At 48.2% G+C, this 25,517-nt stretch overlaps 1 protein-coding gene across 3 annotated transcripts; it reads left to right on the forward strand.

Moving 5' to 3' along the window:
* The first annotated feature begins 4,909 nt into the window (after positions 1-4,909).
* On the forward strand, positions 4,910-25,305 carry IST1 (IST1 factor associated with ESCRT-III). Of its 3 annotated transcripts, none has more exons than XR_005884122.1 (10): positions 4,910-5,328; positions 14,905-15,007; positions 15,741-15,921; positions 16,335-16,422; positions 17,625-17,708; positions 18,482-18,592; positions 19,338-19,547; positions 20,682-20,774; positions 21,724-22,133; positions 24,209-24,244. XR_005884122.1 is itself a non-coding variant. In XM_040982418.1 (10 exons), the coding sequence occupies exons 2-10, from the start codon at positions 14,920-14,922 to the stop codon at positions 24,406-24,408; spliced, it is 1,107 nt and encodes a 368-aa protein (XP_040838352.1). In that variant the 5' UTR covers positions 4,911-5,328; positions 14,905-14,919; the 3' UTR covers positions 24,409-25,305. The 3 variants fall into 3 exon arrangements, 2 of the variants coding, with proteins under 2 accessions (XP_040838352.1, XP_040838354.1); XM_040982418.1 differs by having other exon boundaries at positions 4,911-5,328; positions 22,082-22,133; positions 24,209-25,305; XM_040982420.1 differs by lacking the exon at positions 4,910-5,328 and having other exon boundaries at positions 14,951-15,011; positions 22,082-22,133; positions 24,209-25,305.
* Positions 25,306-25,517: the final 212 nt, after the last annotated feature.

Here is a 25,517-nt window from a genome sequence, read left to right on the forward strand (position 1 = left end):
AAGGGCCAGAGCTGACCCAATCTAAAGCCAAGAGCCAAACTTCTGCTGGGCCTCCCACGCAGGTGCAGGTCCTAAGGCTTTGTGTCATCCTCTACTGCTTTCCCCGGCCACACACAAGGAGCTGGACCGGAAGTGGAGTAACTGAACCGCAACTGGTGCCCATAAGCAATACTACTGCCCCAGGTGTGGGATGAGCAGATATGCCACCATGCTGGCCCCAAGGTGGTGAATATTTTAAGCTTAGTGTGCAATATAAGATCACTGTCACATATTTATTTTTCCTCTGATCTCTTTAACAATAGGAAAACCATTTTTAGCTGAAGGACTGTACACAATAGGCCTGACTCATTTTGGCATACAGACCTGCAAATGATAAACTTTTATTCTGTTGGGTTTCAAATACAATATTAGTTATACACACACATATAATTTTTTGTAAGATTTTTTTTTTTATTTTTATTGGAAAGGCAGATACAAAGAAGAGAGACAGAGAGGAAGATCTTCCGTCCAATGATTCACTCCCCAAGTGAGCGCAACGGCCGGTGCTATGCTGATCCGAAGCCAGGAGCCTCTTCCAGGTCTCCCACGTAGGTGCAGGGTCCCAAAGCTTTGGGCCGTCCTCGACTGCTTTCCCAGGCCACAGGCAGGGAGCTGGATGGGAAGCGGGGCTGCCGGGATTAGAACCGGCGCCCATATGGGATCCTGGGCGTGCAAGGCGAGGACCTTAACCACTGCGCCATCACGCCGGGCCCACACACGTATAATTTGTATAAAGTACCTGGGAGCCCAGAACAGCAGCCTAGTGACAAAAGTCCTCACCTTGCAAGTGCCAGGATCCCATATGCATGCCAGTTCGTGTCCCAGCAGCCCCACGTCCCAACCAGATCCCTGCTTGTGGTCTGGGAAAGCACTGGAGGACAGCCCAAAGCCTTGGGACCCTGTACCAGTGTGGGAGACCCGGAAGAAGCTCCTGGCTTCAGATTGGCTGAGTTCCGACCATTATGACCACTTGGGCAGTGAATCATCGGACAGAAGATGTTTCTCTCTGTCCTCCTCCCTGTATATCTGACTTTCCATTGAAAAATAAATAAATCTTTTTTAAAAGGACCTGGCACAGTAGCCTAGTGGTTAAAGTCCTTGCTGTGCATGCACCAGAATCTGATACGGGTGCCAGTTCGTATCCAGGCTGTTCCACTTCCCATCTGACTCCCTGCTTGTGGCCTGGGAAAGCAGTTGAGGATGGCCCAAACCTTGGGACCCTGTACCCATGTGGGTGAACCATCAGAAGGAAGATCTCTATTTTTTCCTTAACTCTGTAAATCTTACTTTCCAATAAAAATATATCTTAAAAAAAAAAGTACCTGTCTAGTTAATCAAAGATGTTTGCTGTTCATTTCTGTCCCATCAGCAAAGCAGGGTTTTCAGGTAAACCAGTGTGAGTGAGTCATTTCTCCTTTTTCCATGTTTGTTTCCAGTTCAGCTTCTGCGTGGAAGTGGCCTGTTGAGGCAGAGGCACTGGCTTATGTTCTGAGTAACTGGCTGGCTGTGCTTCCATTCTCAGTTGATCTTTTACAGCACATGGTTCCATTTTGGCAGAAAATCCGGAGCACGTGCAGTGATGGCTGCCGGTGCAGGAGCAGTGGTTCGCAGTCACTCATGCCAGCTTGAACTGGGTTAGGCTTGTCTGACATTTGGAGCTGATCTTTCATGGTTTGAACAGAGTTTGAAAAATGTCACAGGACCCCCTGTGTCACCTGAACTTGCTGTGCTCCTGATGGAATGAGGAAAGAGAAATTCGTAATAGTCAGTTGTGTAAATGGATACTTCCTCTTTGAAGGGAGATGTAGCAATATCTGTAAGAATCAAAAAATGTACTTAGTCTTTGACCCAGATCTACTTCTGGGAATTTGTGCAATGGGTAAAATTCATGTAGGCTAATACTAGTCATCATTACGTGGTTCACAGAATCAAGAAATAAATAAAACTACATATCCATCAGTAGAACAGAATCTTAAAAATTAGGGTACATGGGCCTGGCGCTGTGGCCTGGTGGCCAAAGTCCTCACCTTGAACACACCCAGGGATACCAAATGGGCACCGGTTCTAATCCTGGCAATCCCACTTCCCATCCAGCTCCCTGCTTGTGGCCTGGGAAAGCAGTCGAGGACGGCCCAAAGCCTTGGGACCCTGTACCCATATGAGACACCCAGAAGAAGTTTCTGGTTCCTGGCTTTGGATCAGCACAGCTCCGGCTGTTGTGGTCACTTGGGGAGTGAATCATCAGACGAAAGATCTTCCTCTCTGTCTTTGTATATATCTGACTTTGTAATGAAAATAATTCTTTAAAAAGAAATTGGGGTACCATAGACCTGAACAATGGAATATTAAGCCCTCTTAAAGAATGAGAATGTCTGATAACCATTCATATGAGACGTGGAGGCAATTTTAGCCTCAGAACCTAGTATGCAACTTTGCGGTTTTGTTTTGTTTTTTAAAAGGCAGGTACTTGTTTTACATGTGGACATTACTGGAAAGATCTTAATGTCATTGAACTGGGCCCAGTGCCATTGCCTAGTGGCTAAATCCTTGCTTTGCAACTGTTGGGATTCCATATGGGTGCCAGTTCATGTCTTAGCTGCTCCACTTCCCATCCAGCTCCCTGGGAAGGCAGTGGAGGAGAGCCCAAAGCCTTGGGACCCTGTATCCGTTTTGAGGCACCCAGAAGAAGCTCCTGGCTCCTGGTTTCGGGCTGGCTCAGCCCAGCCGTTGAGGCCGTTGAGGACTGAACCAGCAGATGGAGAATTGTTTTCTCTGTCTGTCCTTTCTATGAATCTGCCTCTCCAATAAAAATAAACCTTTTAAAAAATAGCATTGAACATGATGACAATTTTCTAAGAGTTTTTCATAAGTTATCACATTTAATCCTCACACCAAATGTAGTAGGTAGGTGGTATTCTCATTGTCCAGTTGAAGAAATGAAGGCAAGAGAGGTGCAGCGTCCACAGAGGCCCAGGACCAATGACAATGACTGTTGTAGTCATGCAGGGGCACCGAAAGACAAAGGGGCAGAGGTGAGACTTGGTGTCACTGTTCATCATCTCAGCTGCATGTGCGGTTGTTGTGTTTATGCAGTACTTAAAATTTTTATTTTCCTAAGTGTTTTGTATCTTTAAAAAGATGGCCTAAGACTGTTGGGAACACAGCGTTCATGAGAGTCATGTTCAAGAACCGCAGCTTGGGAAGGGCTGGACCGATCGCTAGTGCGCATGTATGGGAGTATGAGGAACCGGGCAGTCTCCTACAGCAGGACTGGGGGAGAAACGGTAGAGCTTTCTGGGCAGGACCTCTGGTCACAGGTAACAGTGTAGCACCAACTAGGAGGGGGAGGCCAAGGGCCATGCAGAATGTGTGGTTTCACAGGCCTGAGGGGGAGTGTGCTAGATACTGGTTCACTCTGCAGGTGCCCTCCTGGTCAGAAGTGGGCCAGGCTGAAGGCAGGAGTCAGGAACTCAAGCCACCCAAGGGCATGGGCCATCATTACCAGTTGCCTACCAGGGCACGCAATAGAGGGAAGCAGAAGTGGGAGCAGTACCCAGACTTGAACCACATACTTTGAGAGGTGGCTATGCCAACCTGCAGCTTAACTACTAGGTCAGCTGCCTGACTTCAGATTTCCCCTTTTACAGGCCAATCTGGATCAGGTGTGATACATAATGCACATCACGCCAGCCACCATTTCACATGGTCATGCACAGTCATCACCACCATCTGGATCTAGAACTTTCTTCAGTTTCTCAACCCACTCAGCTGCTGCCTTTAAACTTGCTGTCTACAAACTTGACAACCACAGGGACTTTGTAAGTGGAATCAAACGGTTCTTGCCCTTTTGTGGCAAATGCATTTCACTTAGCACAATGTCCTTGAGGTTTATCTAAGTTGCACCACATATGAGATCATACTTTGAAAAGCTGTGTGATATCCCATTGTCCATAAATGCCAAATTCTGTTTATACATTCATCCCTTGATAGGCATGATGTTGTTTTCACGTTTTGACTATGAACATTTTAAAATACACAAGTAGAGAAAAAGGGATAGCTACTATTCCACCCTTAGGTGTTTCTGGAGTTATGATACCTCATCCATTATCTGATTTCCCCATTATTAAAAAAAAAAAAGTTTGAAAACTTGTGAGTATGTGAGAACATCTCAACAAGATCTGCACATATTACAGTGTTGCTGAGTTCATCTGAAGCCAGGAGCCTATTCCGGGTCTCCCACAGGAGTGCAGGGTTGCAAGGCTTTGGGCCATCCTCAACTGCTTTCTCACGGCCATAAGTGAGGTCGCTGAAATAGGAACTGGGACCCATGTGGGATCCCGGCGCTGGCAAGGGGAGGATTTAGTCGGTTCAGCCAATTGAGCCATCGTGCCAGGCCAAAAACTTACTGGGGAAAACAAAAAGTCTGCACATTTTACAAAAGCTTAGAATTGCGAGGTTCTAGGACCTGGTGCAATCGGTTATAAAGAATATTTGTAATTTCACGTTAACCTATAGGAATGTGTAGCTCGCTATGTTCTTATCCTAAGGCTCCACAGCATAATTTAGCAAACCAATTTCACCTGCTCTAGGAAGCCCCTTCCAAGCTAAGCCCAGAGAGCGGTTTTCAAGTTTCGCCACAGGCTGGAGGGATTCCGGCTAAAAGCATTCATCAAGGTTTAGAGGAAGACCAGGTGAATCAAGTCTGCAGGCCGGAAAACGAGAGACTGACGTGGAAGGAACGCCGGGTAAAGCGGGGCGAACGGTCGACACCCCCGGGGCTGCTCCGCTCCGGGGCCAGCCAATCGCGTCCGAGCCCCGGCGCAGGTGAAGCAGTGAGAGCCAAAGGGAACACATCTCAGGAGGAACTCCCGGCGTTAGAGAGGTCATCATTAGAGCTGGCATTTCCGGGGCACGGGACAGAGTGGGATCAAAAGCCATCCCCGCCCACCTTTGCCCGCGCCCAGGGTGAAGTTCAGGGTGTGCCCGCAAGCAGATGACTCAGTGGGCGCGACCAGCGGCGCGTGACGGCATTTGCCTCCGCCGCAGGAAGTAGTCCCGGGCCGCGTCGGATCCCCCGAGAGCCCAGGGAGGAAGCCCGAAATTCTTGGCGCGTGGCTTCCGGCAGCAGCCGGGCGCAGCCAATCCCTGGGCTGGAAGGCGCGGCTAGTTCGGCCTCTTGGATCCTTCCGCCAGGACTTTGCGGTACTGAGGCCCACGAGCCGCCATTTTGGATGCTGAGCGGTGTTCCAGAAGTCCGCGCCTGCCGCAGTTCCTGATCGAGTCGTCCCGGTGAGTGTGGCATCCTCAGTGGCTTGGGTCTCTTATCCGCTTCTTCGAACTGCCTCCTGGATGTAGCGGTCTCAGCTAGCGCGAGATATCGGAGTTCAGAGCGTCCTGGATGTGTCAAATGAGAGAAGGGACGGTTCTTGGAAGTACGGGGGTGGCGTTAGCCCCGGGGGGACCCCAGGCTGGGCCTGAGGGGGTGTGGCAGGGCCGGCGGCGGCCTGGCTACGGCTGGTCCTGCTCCCTCGGGGCCACGCAACCTTTCCTGTGTCCTCCTTGCCCAGAGCGTCTCTTCCCTGGGGCGGGAACGCCGCACCGCGGCGGGGCTCTCCCCGGGGTCCGACCAGAGGAGGCTTTTCGGCAAATTCGGTGTTTGCCGTCCCACCAGAGAGTCCGGGGCCTCCTGGGCTGTTTTTTGGGGGGAGACCCGACCCGGACGTGGGCCTCCTTTGGCTGGAGGCATTTACTGACCCCTTGTATTGTTTGCCAAAGAGGTGACAGCTCCTGCCGCTTCGGCGGACCCCCCAAGTAGGCGGTGAGGCCCCTTCGTTTGGTTTTCCCAGCGCTCACCTTACTTCGGGGGTGTTGGAGGTACAGGAAGAGGGCTTGGAACTCACCTGCGGGACTTTCACCCGGCACGGGACCAGCCTTTCATTATTAGGGAACAGGGTAATTAGGAGAATAAAAGCCAACTTCGCTCTGCGAAGTGAGGAGCTTCATGTCTGGTCTCAAATAGCTCTTCGGGACAATTGCAATTTTGTTTTTACAAAGTAAGCGCGTATATATTCATATGTGTGTGTGAGTATACATATATATGTATATTTGTGTATTGAAATCCTTCCTAACCACTTCTCATTATGTGTGCTTGAGGTTTACTGAAATAGTCGTTGGCTTATGTTTATGTATTTGTCATCCTCCCCAACCCCAAGTAAAAGCCTTTTTGACCCTTGTGTCTGCTAGTGCATCGTGCCTGGGGAACTTTCTCGGAACTATGTATGCTGGGATAGGAAGGTGTGAGAGGAGTGTTAACAAACATGAGGGTGCTTTGAAAGCCTAGTGTTGGTGTTACAGTGTACAGTTGTCCATTTTCTTGAATATTTTCACTTTTAAAGATTTGTTTTCATTACTTGGAAAGGCAGATTTTCCATCCCTTCATTCTCTCCCCAAATGCTGGTCACAACCAGGACTGGGTCGCCTTGACATCACCATCTGAGGGAAGCTGGAACCTGAGTCTTTTTTTTTTTTTTTTTTTTTAACAAAGTCAGATATACAGAGAGGAGGAGAGACAGAGAGGAAGATCTTCCGTCCGATGATTCACTCCCCAAAGTGACCACAATGGCCGGTGCTGTGCCGATCCGAAGCTGGGTACTACGAACTTCTTTCCAGGTCCCCCACGTGGGTGCAGGGTCCCAAGGCTTTGGGTCATCCTCAACTGCTTTTCCAGATTGATGGATTTTCTTTGGGAGATTTTTGTTTAAAGATTTAATTTTAAAAATTTGTTTTGGGGGTCCAGCATGGTGGCTTAGCAGATAAAGTCCTCACCTTGCACGCACTGGGATTCCATATGGGCACTGGTTCTAATCCCGGGAACTCCACTTCCCATCCAGCTCTCTGCTTGTGGCCTGGGAAAGCAATTGAGGACGGCCCAAAGCCTTGGGACCCTGCACCCAAAGGGGAGACCTGGAGGAAGTTCCTGGCTCCTGGCTTCAGGTCGGCTCAGCTCTAGCAGTTTTGGCCACTTGGGGAGTGAATCATTAGAAGATCTTCCTCTCTGTCATTTCCTCCTCTCTGTATATCTGACTTTGCAATAAAAATAAAAAAAATCTTTAAAAATGTTGAAAAATCAGATACACAGAGAGGAACATTTTCTGTCCAATGGTTCACTCCCCATAGTAGCAGTTATAGTTTGTGTCAGTTTTGGTAAATTAAGTTTCAATGGTTTGTCCATTTATAAAGTTGATTATGTTGCTTTTTAATATCTGTTGATTTGTAGTGATATTCTGTTTCGTTCATGATAGTTAAGTGTTTTTCTTGGTTACTTTGTTATATATGCTAATTAACTTGATCTTTTGAGAAGCTTGCGTTTGCTTTTAGTATTTTTTTTGTTGTCTTCATTTGCATTTGTGCCTTGTTTACTTTGTTGTTGATTTTTGTCCTTTTTGGTTGCTTGATGTGGAAATTTAGCTGACTGACTTGAAGCTTGCCTTTTCTGGGCAGGTGGCTCCCAGGCGCTGCTTGAGCTGCCCCCCAGGTGTCTGTGATTCCAGTGCGCGTCCCCTGAGACTTTGCCTTTCATTCTCGGAATGTTTCAGAGTCTGTTGTTCAGTTTCCAAGAGCTAGGAGATTTTCTGTTTTCTTTCATATTTCTTTTTAAATTCCACGTGGGTATAGACATTTTTTGGTCTGAATTCAGTTCTTAATTTGCTGAGATTTGTTTTATGGTGTGTTTTATACATGTTCATTCTATTGTTGGGTGCAGTGTTCGGTCAGTGTCTGTTGCTGGTGGTGTCACTTCCGTATCCTTTCTGGCATGTCTCTGCTGGAGTGACCAGTTACCGAGGGGGTATGTTGAAGTCTCCAGCTGTAAGGAGATTTGGCTTTTTGCTGCTTGCATTTAGAAGATCTGTGATTGGGTGTATTCACAATAGGATTGTTAATATTTTCTTGGTGAATTTGCTCCACCCCTTCTTAAAAATGTATTTATTAGAAAGGCAGAGTTACAAAGAGGAATGATGATTCTTTCTCTACAGCCCACAGCTGAGGCCGGGCTGGGGCTAGGAGGCAGGAACTCCGTCCAGGCCTCCCCCATGGGTGGCCCAGCCCATGTGCTTAAGCCATCATCTGTTTCCTGAAGTGCACCCCAACTGGATCAGAACCAGAGGCGGCACTCCATCATAGTCACTGTAATAGGAATGTGGGAATTATAAACTGCCCTAGCTGCTACACTAGAACACCACCCTCTCAACTTTTGTTGTTGTACTTTTGTACTTCTTTTTTTTTTTTTTTTTTTTTAAATAGGCTTTTGTGTTTTCATTTCTTTTTTTTTTTTAAAGATTTATTTTTATTATTTTTTCATTGGAAAGGCGGATATACAGAGAGGAGAGACAGAGAGGAAGATCTTCCGTCCGATGATTCACTCCCCAAGTGAGCGCAACGGGCCGATACTATGCCGATCCGAAGCCAGGAGCCTCTTCCGGGTCTCCCGCGCGGGTGCAGGGTCCCAAAGCTTTGGGCCGTCCTCGACTGCTTTCCCAGGCCACAGGCAGGGAGCTGGAAGGGAAGCGGGGCTGCCGGGATTAGAACCGGCGCCCATATGGGATCCCGGGCGTGCTAGGCGAGGACTTAGCCACTTGCGCCACCGCGCCGGGCCCCTTTTGTACTTCTTGGAACACTGCTAGCCTTCCTGTTCTATAGCTGCTTTTTGCATCTCTTCATTGTGTTGTGGTTGTCTTACATTTACTTTTCCACACACTTAAAACCAGTGGCTGTTAGAAGGGACTTGAGCCACCTGTTGTGTTTGCCCAGATATTTGCAGTTTGTGTAATTTTTTTTTAAGATTTATTTATTCTTATTGAACAGTCAGATATACAGAGAGGAGGAGAGACAGAGAAAGATCTTCCGTCCGATGATTCATTCCTCAAGTGAGCGCAATGGCTGGTGCTGAGCTGATCCAAAGCCAGGAGTCAGGAACCTCCTTCCGGGTCTCCCACATGGGTGCAGGGTCCCATTCAGCTCTCATATATGTCAGTGGGCATTGAAGCCTAGCTCAACCCAACTGACCACACTGTCCAGACCACACACGTTTGTGCCAAGGCCTGTCTAGCCAAGCCCTCCTCCAGCCCTGATTCTCACGCCCGCCAGTGGGAGTTGCAGCCCATCAGAGGTGCCCACTGTTTCCCTGCTGGTCCCACTCCATAAATAAATGAAGATATAGATAGGTAGGTAGGTGGATAGATTATCTTAAATTGGAACAAGTAGGGGGTTGCATGGTAGCTCAACTGACTCATCCTTTGCCTTCAGTGCTGGCATCCCATATGGGTGCCGATCTGTGTCCTTCCAACTCTGTTTATGGCCTGGGAAAGCAATAGGGGATGGCTCAAATCCTTGGGACCCTCCAGCCGTGTGGGAGACCTGGGGAGAGGCTCTTGGCTTTGGATCAGCTCAGCTGTGCTCAATGCAGCCTAGGGAGTGAACCAGTGCATGGGTTCTGTCTCTCCTCCTCTCTATAGCTCTACCTTTCCAATAAAACAAGTTAAGAAAAAAAAGATCTACTTATTGGAAAGGTAGATCTAAAGGTAGAAGTCAAAACAGAGGAAAAGGTCCTCCATCCACTGTTTCACTCCAAGTAGCTGCAGTGGCTGGAACTGAGCTGATCTGAACTCAGGAGCCAGGAGTCTCTTCCAGGTCTCCCATGTGAGTGCAGGGTCCCAAGGCTTTGGGCCGTCCTGGACTGCTTTCCCAGACCACAAAGCAGGGAGCTGAATGGGAAGTAGAGCAGCTGGAACTCCAAAACAACGCCCGTATGGGATTTCAGCCTGTGCAATGAGCCATCATGCTTTTTTCCCGCCTCCCCCACCCTTTTTTTTTTTTTTTAATTGAGGGAGTCAGGGACTATTTCAAGGTTAGTACTCTATACTTCTTTTTTTTTTTTAAAGATTTATTTTTATTATTTTTTTTTTATTGAAAAGGCGGATATACAGAGAGGAGAGACAGAGAGGAAGATCTTCCGTCCGATGATTCACTCCCCAAGTGAGCGCAACGGCCGATGCTATGCCGATCTGAAGCCAGGAGCCTCTTCCGGGTCTCCCACGCGGGTGCAGGGTCCCAAAGCTTTGGGCCGTCCTCGACTGCTTTCCCGGGCTACAAGCAGGGAGCTGGAAGGGAAGCGGGGCTGCCGGGATTAGAACCGGCGCCCATATGGGATCCTGGGCGTGCAAGGCAAGGACCTTTAACCACTTGCGCCACCGCGCCGGGCCCCCCCACCCTTTTTTTAAAAGTCTAGTCTATTTATTTGTGTTTTTTGGAATTTGAGGTCATACTTGAAAACTGTTTTCTAACTACATGTCATTCCATTAATTTAGTAGTTCCAGTCGTTGCTATTTTTCCCCTTTATTTTTGACAGTCTTTACATAGACTGTTCATCTTTACAGAGTTTGTGGCAGATCAGCAGGTAGACATTGTGCTGAGTGCATGTCTTCAACCTGCCCTCTTGCTACGTTAATGATTGGGGGGGTGTGTATGTCCCCAGAACTGGGACCCCGGAGTAGGCTATGATGTGTTAATCCTTAATACAGCATCTTACGAGGTTTTATTTCAGTGAAACTTTCCTTTCATTGCAGACAGACACCTGCATTTGGGGCAAATAGCAGGAGCATGTCCACTAGCTGCTTTCATTGAAATGAAATAATAGGAATTTTGGGGTGCATTTGTTTACTTGTGATTTGAGATGTTATATTATTGAATGCATTACAAATACATTTTATGTGTTTTTTCCTAACATTGCTAAGAAAGTAAAATGTTGAGGAAAAATTCAGTTCTGTTCAAGCCTGATGAAACAAACAGGGACAAGGTTTTCTCAGTGTGTAATACATGGTTGTCTGTAGTCGTTTATGTTGATGACATGAAAGGTGCTGGAGAATAAATACAGTGATTTATAAAAAAGCAAAAAATAATTGAGGTTTTTAAAAAAATGAAGTTTAGACAGGAGTAAAATTTTGTCTTTAGGTAGATACCACACAGAACTGATACCCCAGCGTTGGCAGGCCACACAAAGTGCTGATGTGTTTCTGTCATCCCTGCATTGTGGCTCTGAGTTAGACCTTTGATTGGCTCTGTTTGAGATAGCTTGGAGCTAACAGCTGAGGAGGCCTTGGTCGCCGGTAGCTGGCACAGGCAGCACTCAGGGCACCTGTAGCTGGCACTGCAGCTCTGTGTCCTGGCCTCCTGCTGAGGCACACACAGGGGGCGGGTGTGCACTGACTGCAGTTATTTCCTGGTGAGAGGAACGGAGTATTATTTCTGTAAGAACAGCATAACTTTGTGGGTTTTATTTATTTATTTTTGGCCCCCCTCCCTTTTTGAAAGGTGAAGTTACAAAGTGGGTTTGGGGGAAGGAAGATAAAAAGATTTTGCATTTGTTGGTTTACTCCCCAGATGGCGACAGTGGCCAGAGCTTGATGGCTTTTTTTTTTTTTTAATTTAGTTATTTTTATTGGAAAGAGGGAGTGACAGAGAGGAAGGTCTTCCGTCCACTGAGTCACTCCCCAAATGGCCACAATGGCTGGAGATGTGCTGATCCGAAGCCAGGAGCCAGGAACTTCCTCCAGGTCTCCCACATGGGTGCAGGGTCCCATGGCTTTGGGCTGTCCTTGACTGCATTCCCAGGCCACAAGCAGGGAGCTGGATGGGAAGTGGAACAGCTGGAATATGAACTGGCACCCATATGGGATCCCAGTGTATGTAGTGTATTAGGCTACCATGCTGCCCCCCCCGCCCCCCCCCCCCCGCACGCTTTTTTTTTAAGATTTATTTTTCTTAGAAAGTTAGATATACAGAGAGGAGAAAAACTTGGTGGCTTTAAATCCAGGAACTTCCTCTGGATCTCCTTTGGTTCAGGAGACCAGGGAATTGGGCTGTCAGCTACTTTCCCAGGCCTGTCACCAGGGAGCTGGGTCTAAGGTGCTACAGGCAGAACTTGAATCGGAGCCTGCATGCGACGCTGGCGCTGTGGGAGGATGCTTAACCTACTACATCACGGTGCTAGTTTCAGCTTTGTCTCTTTCCATACCAGTACTTCTGCCGTGCATGTCTCAGGTGGTAGCCATTCAGTAAATACTCGTGCCGAAAGGAATAAGTGTGATTAAGACTGCTTGGCCTTTGAATTTAATGTGCTTAGGTTTTTGAGAAAAGATTTATTCACCAAATTATTCATTTGACTGAAAAAGCAAGGCAAACTTATTCAGTCTCAAATGGCTGTGGTAGCCAGTGCTGGGCCAGGCTGAAGACAGGTGCCAGGAGCTCCATCTGGGTCTCCCACATGGGTGGCTGGGGCCCAAGTGCATTAGTAGGAAGCTGGATTGGAAGTTGAGCTGGGACTTGAACCAGCATGCCAGAATAGGATGTGGGCATTGCAAGCATCAGAATTTCACCCCCTGCACTTAGATTCTACTATCTGGCTGCAGGCTGGCATCCGAGCAGCTCCCTGTGGCGGAGATGGCAGTAGTGGTGGTTTTTCTGCCCATCGTTGCAGTTGTGGTCCACCTCTGGTGAGGGATGACTTCGGAACAAGCATGTTGTCTCGGTCCAGCTGCCCCAGGCCTGTTGTGCTTGACATCGCTCGTGCCCACCGAGCGGGAGACCTGGCTGAGACCAGGAGGGACTGTCATCGGGGCGGTGCTTGGCCAGTCCTGAGCTTGTGGCTCTGCCAGGCTCCTGCTGGCTTTGGTGCTTCCTGTGTCTGAGGCAGTCACAGCCTCTCTTCAGAGACCTTGCTTGTCCTTCAGGACTGACTTAGGCTCTTCCTTCTTCTTCTGGAAAACCATGCCTTCCATGATTTGTAACACTACTGGGTCACTTCCTTAGGAAGGATCTCACACTTTTGGAGACAGGATCTTCTTTCTGTTGGAGGGTGATGCCCTGCTCACGGTGGCTGCTCACAGCGTCCCAGGCTCTCCCACCAGGTGTCGGGAGCCTCCCTGCCAAAGTCATTGTCAGACGTCCACTTGTGCACGAGAATTGCTTGCTCTCAAGTTACAGTTCTTACACAGCATTGTGGTTGCTGGATTCTTCTGTTTCTTCAGATAAATTATATATTCCTTAGAAAACAGAGGCTTTACCTTAAGTAAGGCATGTTTGTTTACCTTATGTATGCATGTTTGCTTTTGGGAATGTAGATACGCAGTGGCCAGAGCTGATCCAATCCGGGTCTCCCACGCGGGTGCAGGTTCCTCAGCTGCTTTCCCAGGCCACAGGCAGGGAGCTGGATGGGAAGTGGGGGATTAGAGCAGGCGCTGTATGGAATCCCGGTGTTTGCAAGGCTAGGACTTTATCCACTAGGCTACTGTGCTGGGGCCCTGTTGGACAGTTTTATAGAGTATTTTTTTCTTGAACTTCTCACTCTTTTGTGTTCCTCTTTGTACATGCTTAGATATTAATTGTGTGATATTGGGCATTATCATTTCCCCAAACTGAGGCCTAGCAGGACTTGAAGAATTAAAAAGATAAGATTATCTTGACTTCAGGTCTGAATTTGCATTGGCGGGGTGGGAGTTTGGGAGGGAATCCCAGCCTATACGAAATTGTACCACTTAATTTAAAATTCAAAATAAAAATATATTAAAATAAATAGGTAAATTTGCATTGGTCCCCTCCCCTTTTGTTTAATTTTTCTTTTTTCTCTATCTCTCTCTCACACACACACTCCCTCTCTGTCTCTTTCCTTCCACTTTTGTTTTTAAAATTTGTTACTTAAAAGTCAGAATTACTAAGAGATTGGGGAGAGCTTCCATCTGCTCGTTCACTGGCGGAAAGGCCGCTGGAGCTTCGGAAGCCCTATACCGTGTTTGAGATCCAGAAGCTTCTGGTTCCTGTCTTTGGATCAGCTCAGTTCTGACCATTGGTAATTGGTGAGTGAACCAGCAGAGGGAAGAGTTTTTGCTCTCTTTGTCTTTGTAAATATGCCATTCAAATAATAAAAAAAAAAGTTTGGAAACGAAAAAGTGGAGCAGCTGGGACTCAAGCCTGTGTTATATGGAATGCTGACACTGCAGACGGAAGACTAGCAAGCTGGGCCATTAGTGTCAACCATATTGATAATGTTTTGATAACCATCCTGTTGACTTTTTTGGTAGAAGCAGAAGGCTGCCTTTTTTTTCCCCTGAGATTTTTATTTTAATTTATTTTTAATTGGTAAGTCAGATTTACAGAAAGAAGGAAAAATAGAGGAAGATCTTCTATCCACTGATTCATTCCCCAAGTGACCACAATGGTTGGAGCCAGGCATATCTGAGGCCAGGAGCCCAGGCACTTGTTCTGGGTCTCCCACGCGGGTTCAGGTTCTCAAGGCTTTGGGCCGTCCTCCAACTGCTTTCCCAGGCCACAAGCAGGGAGCTGGATGGGAAGTTGGGCCACCGGGATTAGAACCGGTGCCCACATAGGATCCCGGTGTGTGCAAAGCGCGGACTTTAGCTATTAGGCTACTTTGCTGGGCCTAGAAAGTATCTCTTGTGCACTCTGTTCCATGGCCAGTACTTGGGTATCCTTTTTTTTTTTTTGCTGCTAAGGTTTTTCAGGTCTGCCTTCACAGCAGATTGTCAATTCAGTGCCTCTAGCAGCACCGCAGATAAGCATCCTGGTCTGAGCTGCAGCTGTCTCCTTGCTGGAGCACAGTGGTCGCCTCCCAGGATTATCCTCCTGCAGTTAGTTTGCTAGACAGCCAAAGTGATGTGTACCGTTGTGAAATGGATGGGTCATTTTCCTGTGTTAGAACACTGCACTCTGGTGTATTAGGTCAGATAATGTGGCTTTGAATGGTGTTGGTTCAAGAACTTGTTTTGATTTGAAAACATTGTTGTCTCTTTCCAGGAAGAGCAGCACAGCATGCTGGGTTCTGGATTTAAAGCTGAGCGTCTACGAGTCAATTTGAGATTAGTCATAAATCGCCTGAAACTGTTGGAGAAAAAAAAAAGTGAGTAGTGCATGGCTGTTTGCCTTTCCTCCCCCAGTCCATCGCGGGGTGCTAGCCCCCCACAGCTAGACTTTTCAGGCTGTCCCTGTGGTGTCTCGGCCCACCTCCTGGGACTGGTCAGTTGGACTGAATCTCTTTGTTGGAGCAAAAGCAACATGTGCTCAACTGTTGAGCCAGCTGTGGCTCGAGACTATTTGGAACAAAGAAGCTGCATTAGTGCTGAACATACAGGTGTTTCTCATTTTTCCTAATGAATACATCATAGCAACTGTTTATTTAGCATTTGTGTTATAGGTAACCTGGAGATGAGATTTTGAAGTAGATGAAGATATGTATGGATTCACGGGTTTCATGTGATACTGTGCAAGTTTATACATGGGTACTTTAAAAAGTTCATGAAAAAAGATGGATATTTTGAAATTCATGCATAGTTTTTATAATACTTTTTTTTTGCATCCAAATGAGGAATTTGAGCGTGTGCAGTTTGGTTTCCGTGGGTGGGGGCTCTGGAGCCAGTGCTGTGGTTAGCAAGGCAGTGCTGCCCTCCGTAGTTCTGGCTGCTCAGCTGGACCTGTCGGGTGGTGCTGTGGGTCAGTGAGCTTCTAGAGCAGGTGAGGTGGCACGGATCCGCTCTGGGATTACTGCCTCGCATGTGTAGGAGTTTGAGTTCTTCCACCGCCAGGCAGGCTGTGGTCCGCTGCTGCTGAGTCACTGCGTGGGCTTTGTGTCTTAGCGGAACTGGCCCAGAAAGCAAGGAAGGAGATCGCTGACTACCTGGCTGCGGGGAAGGATGAGCGAGCCCGCATCCGCGTGGAGCACATCATCCGGGAGGACTACCTGGTGGAGGCCATGGAGATCCTGGAGCTGTACTGCGACCTGCTGCTGGCCCGGTTTGGTCTCATCCAGTCCATGAAGTAAGATATTCTGGATCAAAAACTAAGTCACCTTTGGAATTTAAAAGGTGTTCATGTCGGTCAGTGTATACAGGTGGGGTTAGCAGTGGGGAGTCTTGGGCGTACTCCAGGGGTGTCTCCTTCCCCTGTGAAGAACTCATCCCAGTGGTGATAACTTGACAGTACGGGGTCTGAGTTTGAATCTGGGCTTGAACGTCTCCTTACTTTGCAGATGTGAGCCTATTACTTAGTTTCCCCACAGATAAAATAAGGATTGGAAATGGTTGGAAGTATAGAATTACCATGAACATCTAGTGAGATTTGTGAAATAGCTTTAGTGACTAATGAGTGTAAGATATAAAGGGTAGAAGAGAGTTTTTGTTGGCTTGTTTTCAAAATCTAAGTCTCCCCCTCCCCCCCTCCCCCCCAATTAGGGAGCTAGACTCTGGGCTGGCAGAATCTGTGTCCACTCTGATCTGGGCTGCTCCTCGACTCCAGTCTGAAGTAGCTGAGTTGAAAATCGTGAGTACAACCAGTTCAGTTAGGTTTGCAGGTTTTAGTTATTGGAAAAATTTCTATCTGTTGTTTCTGCACGTTTGATTAGGTGTTTCTGTAGTTCTTTTGTTTTTGAAGATCTGTTCATTGGAAAGGCAGATTTACAGAGAGAGGGAGAGGCAGAGAGTCAGCACGGGCTCACTCCCCAAATGGCTGAGAGAGCCAGAGCGAAGCCGACCCGAAGCTGAGTGCCAGGAGCTTCTGAATTTGGATGTGGGTGCAAGGTCGCGAGGGCTTACGCCTTCCTCCACTGCTTCCACAGGTCACAAGCAGGGAGCTGGGTGGGAAGTGGAGCAGCTGGGACACGAACCAGCGCCCTGTGGGATATCGGTGCTTGTAGGCAGAGGATCAGCTCACTGCACTCGCTCCTGTTTCCCACCTCTTTTGAAATTTATAAATATACCTTCCTCCTTTTCTGGCTTTATATCATAAAAATGGAGCAGGCTTGTAATTATGGTTTTTTTTGTTTGTTTTGTTGTTTTTAAGGAATGAAGTTTGTATACATCCAGTCCTCTTATGTTATTGTTAAACTTCATACAAATAGAAAGGCTTTTTATCTGTAAACTAGTGCAGTGAACATCAGTGTGACAGATGCTTTGTTTCATTCACTAATTCCTAAGTGTGTGGTAAGTGGCTGTTAGGAGCTACTTGAGGACACGCTGATGGCCATGAGCAGTGTGTGCCACCGGCCGCCTCTGGCAGCTTGGCGCTTGGCCGAAGAGGCAGACATCACCAAGAAATGCTCACCGCCACATAAACGTGGTTGTGACTGCTGGAATGCAGATTCAACAGGAGTTTTGTGTGTCTGCTGTTTGTTTTCATTTTCCTGAAGGTTGTCAGTGTAACCTCCCACCTTCTATGTTGTTTTCTGTGTTTATCCAAGTGTTTGTTTCATGGCTGTAATGTCATCCCATATGGAATGCCATCATTGCAGGTGGGGGCTTAACTCACTACACCGTAGCGTTGACCCCCACGATGCTTGTAATAGTGTGTGTCACTCAGTCGTCATTTGACAGGTGGATAAGTTGATGACTGCATACTGCCAGGTTTTTACACCCCTCAGATTTTGAAATTCTGTAGTAGGAAAATGCTTACTGTTCCAGGCCAAAGCTTGGGACATGCTGTAGGAGTGGTTTCCATTTTCACCTATTGATGCTTTTCCTGTGTAGGTTGCTGATCAGCTCTGTGCCAAGTATAGCAAGGAATATGGCAAGTTGTGTAGGACGAACCAGATTGGCACTGTCAACGACCGGGTAATGAACACGTGTGGTAAAAGGGAAGCTGTGGGGGTGCTTCTCTCATGTTTTTAGGGTGTCATAGCCGGGTTGAGTTCATCTAGGGGTACACATTTCATGGTGAAAATGAAGAGAAAATCTGGGTAGCTGGCCCTGCGGTCAGCTACTGCCCTCTGCCCTCCTGCCCTTGGCACCCTTGGGCTTTTTTTTTTAATGGAAGGTTAAAATCTTTTTTTTTCCTTAAGATTTATTGTAATTGCAAAATCAGATATACAGAGAGGAAGACTTTCCATCTGTTGATTCACTCCCCAAGTGGCTGCAATGGCTGGGGCTGAGCCAGTCCGCACGGGTGCAGGGTCTCAAGGCTTTGGGCTGTCCTCAACTGCTTTCCCAGGCCACAAGCAGAGAGCTGGATGGGAAGTGGGGCCTGCTGGGATTAGAACCGGTGCCCATATGGGATCCTGGTGTTTGCAAGGCAAGGACTCTAGGCGCTAGGCTGTTGCACTGGGCCCATCCTTGCACTTTTTGAGGGCAGAAAGTAAGCTGAGGAGAAAGGTCGGATGAGGAAAGCAGCGTGTGGCTTGTAGCGACAGCCGGGACATGTGTCACTGGGAGTGCTAGGGAGACGCTGGGTCTGTGGTGTCCTCTGACTGGAAAAATCATTGAACTTCTGAATCTCATCTTCAGTTTTATTTTCTTACTAAGATGAGAGTAAGTTTGAATAGTCTGACAGGCTAGGATTAGGTTGGTTAGTACATGTGCCTGTTAACCCTTCTGTCATTGGCTTGTAGCTGATGCACAAACTGAGTGTGGAAGCCCCACCTAAAATCCTGGTGGAGAGATACCTGATTGAAATTGCCAAGAATTACAACGTTCCCTATGAGCCTGACTCCGTGGTCATGGTAAGTTTTATGGAGTACAAAGGAAGTGAGGCTGTGTTGCGACCTTTGAGAACTTGCCGTGTTCTTTATGTTAACTGATGACTGTGGTTTAAGGTTAAGTCTTGTCCATTTGGTGCCTTTCTGATGCTAAATATGCCTGTGTGCGCCGCAGGCTGCTCAAAGATCAGATTAGCTGAATGATTCCCAGCACTTCGAGAAGCTAAAGCCGTGATGCAAATAGAAAGTGGTATTGTGTCTGCAGTTTTTGAATTTGAGAGAATTGTATCCCTCTGAAAATCATTCTCATTTCTCTGAGACCTAAGTGGTTCATAAGCATTCATTGGGTACCCACCATGTTCCCCTTGGCTCCAGTCACAGGGCCTCCGCAACCAGTGCAGAGAAAGGATTGCAGTGTAAAGATACAAATACGGGCAGGACTCACTGAACCGTTAGTGGGTGAGCGGTCCAGCACCAGCCATACCCGGATGGAAGCATTCATTCCCCAGCTCTCCAGAGTCCTGGAGCCTGGGCGCTCCCATGACTGCTGAGTTGAACTCTCTGCCCGGGTCTGGGCACTGGACAGTGCGGGCGTTCCTGGCCTGTGCCCCTTGGCTCCAGTCACAGGGCCTCCGTGACCAGGCGCTGCAGGACCTGCATCTCCTGCCGCAGGTGTTCCCCAGTGCACTCCCCCGGGGCTCTTCCTGTTGCTACATCTCCTGGGAACAGGGCCATGTGCATGGGTTCATGACATTGCCTCTCTTTTCAGGCAGAAGCTCCTCCTGGGATTGAGACAGATCTCATTGATGTTGGATTCACAGATGATGTGAAGAAAGGTGGCCCCGGAAGAGGAGGAGGAGGAGGGGGTTTCACCACAGCAGTTGGTGGACCTGATGGGACACTGCCCCTGCCCATGCCGATGCCAATGCCGATGCCAAATCCAAACCCTCCTTTCTCATACCCACTGCCACAGGGCCCAGTAAGTGATCGCCTCAAGAAAGTAGCTTCACGGAAACCTCAGAAATCTCGCAGGTCACAGATGAGTTCTGGGAACATACTCAGGAGTTGTAGATTGAAAGGAATGTTTTGACAGTAAGAACATGCAGTATTAGCTCAGGGAAAAAATGAGGGGATCCAGAAGTTTTGGTAGGTAATGAAGTGGGAAAATTGAGAGCAGGGGTGGGAAACCTTTTTTGTCTTTCAGGGGCCATTTGGATATTTGTAACAAAATCTGTGGGCTGTACAAAATTATTCATTTATGTATCAGCCTGTTTTCAACTTAATTTTAAGTCCTCCCTGAAGCTCCTTTGGCGGGACAAAGGCTTCAACCAACCTTGGGCAGCTCGTGGGCTGCACCCGCCTAGTCTAGAGAGGTGCTGCTAGAACAGCCCCTTCCGTCGGGGCTCGCTGGCTATTTAGGGGCCTGTTGCTGTCGTAGCTTTTTCTTTTTTTCTTTTCTTTTTTTTTTTTTTTAATAAAGATTTACTTATTTTCATTGTAAAGTCAGATATACAGAGAGGAGGAGAGACAGAGAGGAAGATCTTCCATCTGATGATTCACTCCCCAAGTGAGCGCAACAACTGGTGCTGCGCCAATCCGAAGTCGGGAACCAGGAATTTCCTCCAGGTCTCCCACACGGGTGCAGGGTCCCAAGGCTTTGGGCCGTCCTTGACTGCATTCCCAGGCCACAAGCAGGGAGCTGGATGGGAAGTGGAGCTGCTGGGATTAGAACCGGCGCCCATATGGGATCCCAGCGCGTTCTAGGTGAGGACTTTAGCTGCTAGGCCACACCGCCGGGGCTATAGCTTTTTCTAAAAGTAGTGACCACTCATTATTAGTTGAGAAACCTTTGTCAAGAAGAAGATACAGGTCATATCTGGGTATAAAGTCTGATTAGAATTTTCTCTAGTAGGCAATGAATTATATTAAGTAGTTTTAAGAATAAGGTTTGGCTGTAGGTAGGTCTTTGAAACTTGAGAATCCTGACCATACATCCTTTGGGCATCTCTGCCTTTTTTTTTTCTTTATGAGCTTGAAAAAGCCGAGCTCATGTGCAGCCCTCAGGCTTGTGCATCGGAGGCAGCCTCTCTGATGGTACTCTCTCCTCTTACAGTCGGATTTCAATGGATTGCCTGTGGGGACTTATCAGGCCTTTCCCAATATTCATCCACCTCAGATACCAGCAACTCCCCCAACGTATGAATCTGTAAGTGCCTGGGCCTCCTATAAGCAACAGGCGAGTGAATGCCCTGAAGAGAAAGCAAATAATGACTACAGGGAAGGCCGAGTTTTGATCAAATTCTAGTGCTAGCACTGCTTCTGCTTTGGGATTCTTGAGTTGCTTCAAGCCTGGAATGGACTGGTAACAGCAGCCTTGTGGGGGCGGCGCTTTGTGTGTGTTCGAGCCGGGAATCAGGAAGGATCTGCAGCTCCTTGGCGCGTTGTACTGCCCTACAAGGACGCCTTGTGGTGGTATTAATTTACATTTACAAAGCCGGGCGACAGGGTCTTCCATCCATTGGTTCATTCCCCAGATGCTCCTCATAGCAGGGACCGGGCCAGGTGGAAGCCGGAAGTCCAGAGTGTAGTGTGGTTCTCAGAGGGTGGCAGAAAGCCAGTTGTCTAGGCACTCGCCTGCTGCAGCAGGCAGAGCTGGGCCTCCAACCCCAAGCAGCCCGACGGGACATGCGCTCTGAAGTGGCATTTAACTGGCATGCTAGATTCCTGCTGCCTGACCACTTTGGACTACACAGAATCATGGTAAGCTGCTACAGTCTTAGTGCTAGAATATCAGTTAAAATTTCAGTTCTGTTAATACTGATATAAAGAAACAGTGATTTTTATTTATATGACATGTCCAGTTAGTAAATTTCAGCCTCTAGCATTGATTTCACGCGTCAGTCATGAGATTGGAATTTGCTTTAAGTAACTGACAGGGTAATGCTGCCATGAGTTGTGATTCTAACAACTTCAGTTCAGACTTCCATTACGTGGAATCTGCCATCCCGGTTTCCTCCGCATATGCCTCATTCATACCTGAGATTTACTGAGAAACAAACCGTCACAGCATTGCTGCGTGAGCACCAGAACCACGCATCTCGGGTGATCTCCCTGTTCCTGAGCTTGCCTGCTGTTCTTTCGCTTTTTCTCCCTAACTGATGTGTTTCATGGTGGGCCTGGATGTTTCTTAAGCTTCAGTCTTGCATGCATTAAAGCGTGGCCTACAACTGTCTGTAGGAAGGATGAGGTTGGAGGATCTTCACCTGTGTTCGATAGCTTGGTTCTTGGACAGGATTCAGAGGTTTGAAAGTATAGGGTGTTTTGTTTTAAGGGTAAGAAGTTTTTCTTTGCTTGGTTGTTAAGTTTTCCCTACCTTTTTCCAGGCAGGGGGACAGTTGCCAGGGGCTGGAGGGAAAGTTTCTTTGGAGCAAGTTCTGCTGCTTTTTTGGGGAGCAAGTTATGGGAAACACCAGTATCTGTCCCCTTCCTGTGGTTACACTCTGTGTGTTTCAGGTTGATGACATCAATGCTGCTAACAAGAATGTTCCTTCTGCACAGATTGTAGGTGAGTGAGAAAAGATGTTGTGGCTGAGAACCGAGCCCCTGCTGCTTGTGGGCCCTCATTCCTCCCTTAGTGACTTTGTCTAATAGGAACACGGCTTCTCCAGTCTCAGGTTTGCAGAGCACTTTGAATTCACATGAAGCTTGTTGATATTTTGCAGTTTTCAATGTTGCTTGTATAAATTACTGCTTAAAGTGAGTTTCTTAGGTAGCATTACTTTATTTTTTAATTTTGTTTGAGGCAAAGGGCACCTTCCTGTTTCCTGGGTTACTCCTTGCCAAGCCAGGAGTGTGCACTCGATCCAGTTTCCTCCCCAGCCTCCCATCTCGCCGTCATGTGTCTTGTCCTTCGTCTCCTCACTCTTCCCTACCCTGTCTCTGTTCTCTCTCTCTGTGAGATCATAAACACAGCTCTCTACAATAACATTTTTGGTAGTGTTTTGCAGTTTAATATTGCTTGTATAAATTATTGCTTAATGAGTTTCTAAGGTAACATTTTCATTATTTAAGGAAGGTTTTTTTTAGGATTTACTTATTTTTATTGGAAAGTCAGAGGAAGATCCTCTGATTTACTCCCCAAGCAGCTGCCATGGTCGGAACTGCACCGACCTGAAGCCAGGAGCCCAGAGCCTCTTCCAGGTCTCCCATGTGGCTTTGGGCCGTCCTCGACTGTTTACCCAGGCCACAGGTAGGGAGCTAGATGGGAAGCAGGGCCACTGGGATTAGAACCGGCGCCCATATGGGATCCCAGTGCATTCAAGGTGAGGACTTTAGCTGCTGGGCTACTGTGCCAGGCCCTTCCTTATTATTTTTAAAATTTGAATATGAGCTAGAGAATCTGCAGCTTTCCGTTTAGTGGCTCTGACTTCCTGCAGCAAGGACGGCCCAGCCAGGAGGCAGGTGCTCGCTTTCTCTCCTTTTGCCTTTGTGAAAGAAACACAGGTCCTTCGGCCTCGAGTTTGCAAAGCAGTTTGTTGACATGAAGCTGTGTTTCTACGAACTTTTCTCTATAATACAACCTTCTAGTAGGGTTTTGCAGTTTGTAAAATTTCTTGTATAAATTCCTTAAAATGAGTATGTCAGGATTTATGGGGCAGAGAAAATGTACCCCTCTATTTGCTGGCTCAGAGCCAGCTGCCTGCAGTCACCCGGATGGGGTCAGGAACTCAGTCTGTCTCCTGCCTTTCCCTCTCTTGGCTGACTGCTCTGTGCTTCCTCTTCTGTCACAAGTTTGTGAAGTACACATAACTGACATGAAGCTGCGTTGCTCAGAGCTTTCTTTTTAGTAGTGTTTTGCAGTTCTCAATATTCCTTGAATAGTTTAATGCTTAATTTTCCTTATTTTAACTGTTTGAGACAGAATGTGCACCTTTCTATTTGCCTGGACTCTTGCTGTCCTGCAGTAAACAGGTTGGTCAGGCCCAGGCTAGGAGGGAGGAATCGGACCGGTCTCTCCCGCTCCTGGAACGCACAGCGGCACTAACGCGGCCGTGGGCATCCAAGGGCAAGCACTCACTAAGCGTCGCTGTGACACAGTGTTATTGCAGCTCGTGGACGTAGTGTGTGGTTTGATGTGTATACACATACTCCACTCGGGTACAGTGTTCCTTCCCAGAAGGTTCTCTTCTCTTCCTGTGGAGTCCACTCCACACTTGCCCCAGCCAAGCAGTTGATTTTTTGTTGTGGTTTTCTTCAAGTTAGAGCTGTAAGTCAGGTAAGGGGAGGACTTTGAACGTCACACAGATTGGAGGATTGAATCCAATAATACATTTGCATTACTATATCCCCCCCCCCCACGCCTTAAAGGAGTGTTCCTTGCTAAGGAAGCAGCCTGTGGGCCCCAGGACCACCCCGGCCTCCTGCTCGTGCTCGGCGCTCCCTCTGCTGTTTCTCTTGCTGCAGGAATGTGAAATAGATTGGATTCAGAGAGAAAATATAAATGTTAATTGCCTTTTAATTAATTACTGACCTTTGAGGTAAATGTTATTTTTTGAAAAGTTGGCTTGTGCTCCCTGCTTGGTCACCAGGGCTGGGCACCGTTTCCCTGCATGTGTAACTCACACCTCTTGTCCTGATTAGGTCCTGGACCCAAGCCAGAGCCCTCTGCCAAGCCCCCTTCTCGACCGGTGGAGAGCTACGACAACTTTGTGCTACCAGAATTGCCATCAGTGCCAGATACACTGCCCGCTGCGTCCGCTGGTGCCAACACCTCGGCCTCGGAAGACATTGACTTTGATGATCTTTCCCGGAGATTTGAGGAGCTGAAAAAGAAAACCTAGGCCTCTTTAGGCAGGCCGCTTCCGTGTTCTGGGAGTTGAGACTGAACAGCTCCTCCCAGTAACCAAGACCCTCCATGAAATTCCGTTTCATCTGGTAACCGCACTGAGCACACCTTCTCGGGGCTTTCTTCTACCAAATTCTGTTGCTTTCCAGTTCTCTGATCCCGAGACTAAGAGGAGACGGGCTAGACGCGCGGGGCTCCTGGCCCATCCCCTGGAGGGGAGTTGCCGGAGGTGGTGGTGCGGAGAGCAGCTCAGGAAGTGTCTGCTGAACTGGTGGGGAGAGTGGGAGTGGGAGAGAGGCTGACGCCGGAAGCACTGGGGCGGCTCCTGGAGCTGGGCTCTCGCAGGCAGGGCGGCGCTCCTCGTGCAGGGCACTCTTCCTCCTGGATCCATGGCAGCGTTGGTCTGGGAAAGCTGGAGCCCTCTCTCAGTCCTACTGGATTCTCAGGGAGCCCTCGGTGGCCTTCTGCTCCCCTTTGGCCTGGGACAGCACTGTGCTAGCCCAAGCCGTTCCCTCCCACACCCCGCGGGTTCTGGTGACTGCGACACTGGCAGGAGAGGCAGGCCCCACGGTGGGCTTCTGGCTGCCTTAATGATGTGCTCAGGCGTCTGGGGGTGAGATGGAAAGCCCCCAGGAGAGGGATACCTGTTTTCACTTGAAAACTGGTGAACTGAGATGAATGGCTGGTGCCCGTGGGGCTGTGAGTCACTACTCTCCTGGGTGGGTGGGGCTGCCTGCGGCTTGCCCTCCTCGCTGAGCCCATCTCTGTGCAGGCTGGCTGTGGGATTCACGGGCAGGACTCCATACAGACCTGTTTCGAGTGGCTTTTCCTTAATGGTTTTGATTGGTTTGTAGCTCATAGCTCAGTAGCTGCTAATAAAGTTAAAGATCCATGACCCGCTTTCTTTACCATCTGGTCAGACAGTGGAGTAGAGTTCAGAACGTGGCCAGTGTGGGCTCAGGCCGACAGCACCGTCGGTCTGCTCCCTGTGGGGCCTCTGCAGCCACCGGGCCCGGGCTGCTGCTTCCCTGTCCGCAGCTGTCCTGCAGTGTCCACGGGCAGGAACTTGGAATCAGTAATTTTGACTCCTTGCTAACTTACAGA

Source organism: Ochotona curzoniae, unplaced genomic scaffold (genome assembly GCF_017591425.1).
Source record: "Ochotona curzoniae isolate NIBS_2020 unplaced genomic scaffold, NIBS_Ocur_1.0 contig_3622, whole genome shotgun sequence".
NCBI classification, from domain to species: domain Eukaryota; kingdom Metazoa; phylum Chordata; class Mammalia; order Lagomorpha; family Ochotonidae; genus Ochotona; species Ochotona curzoniae.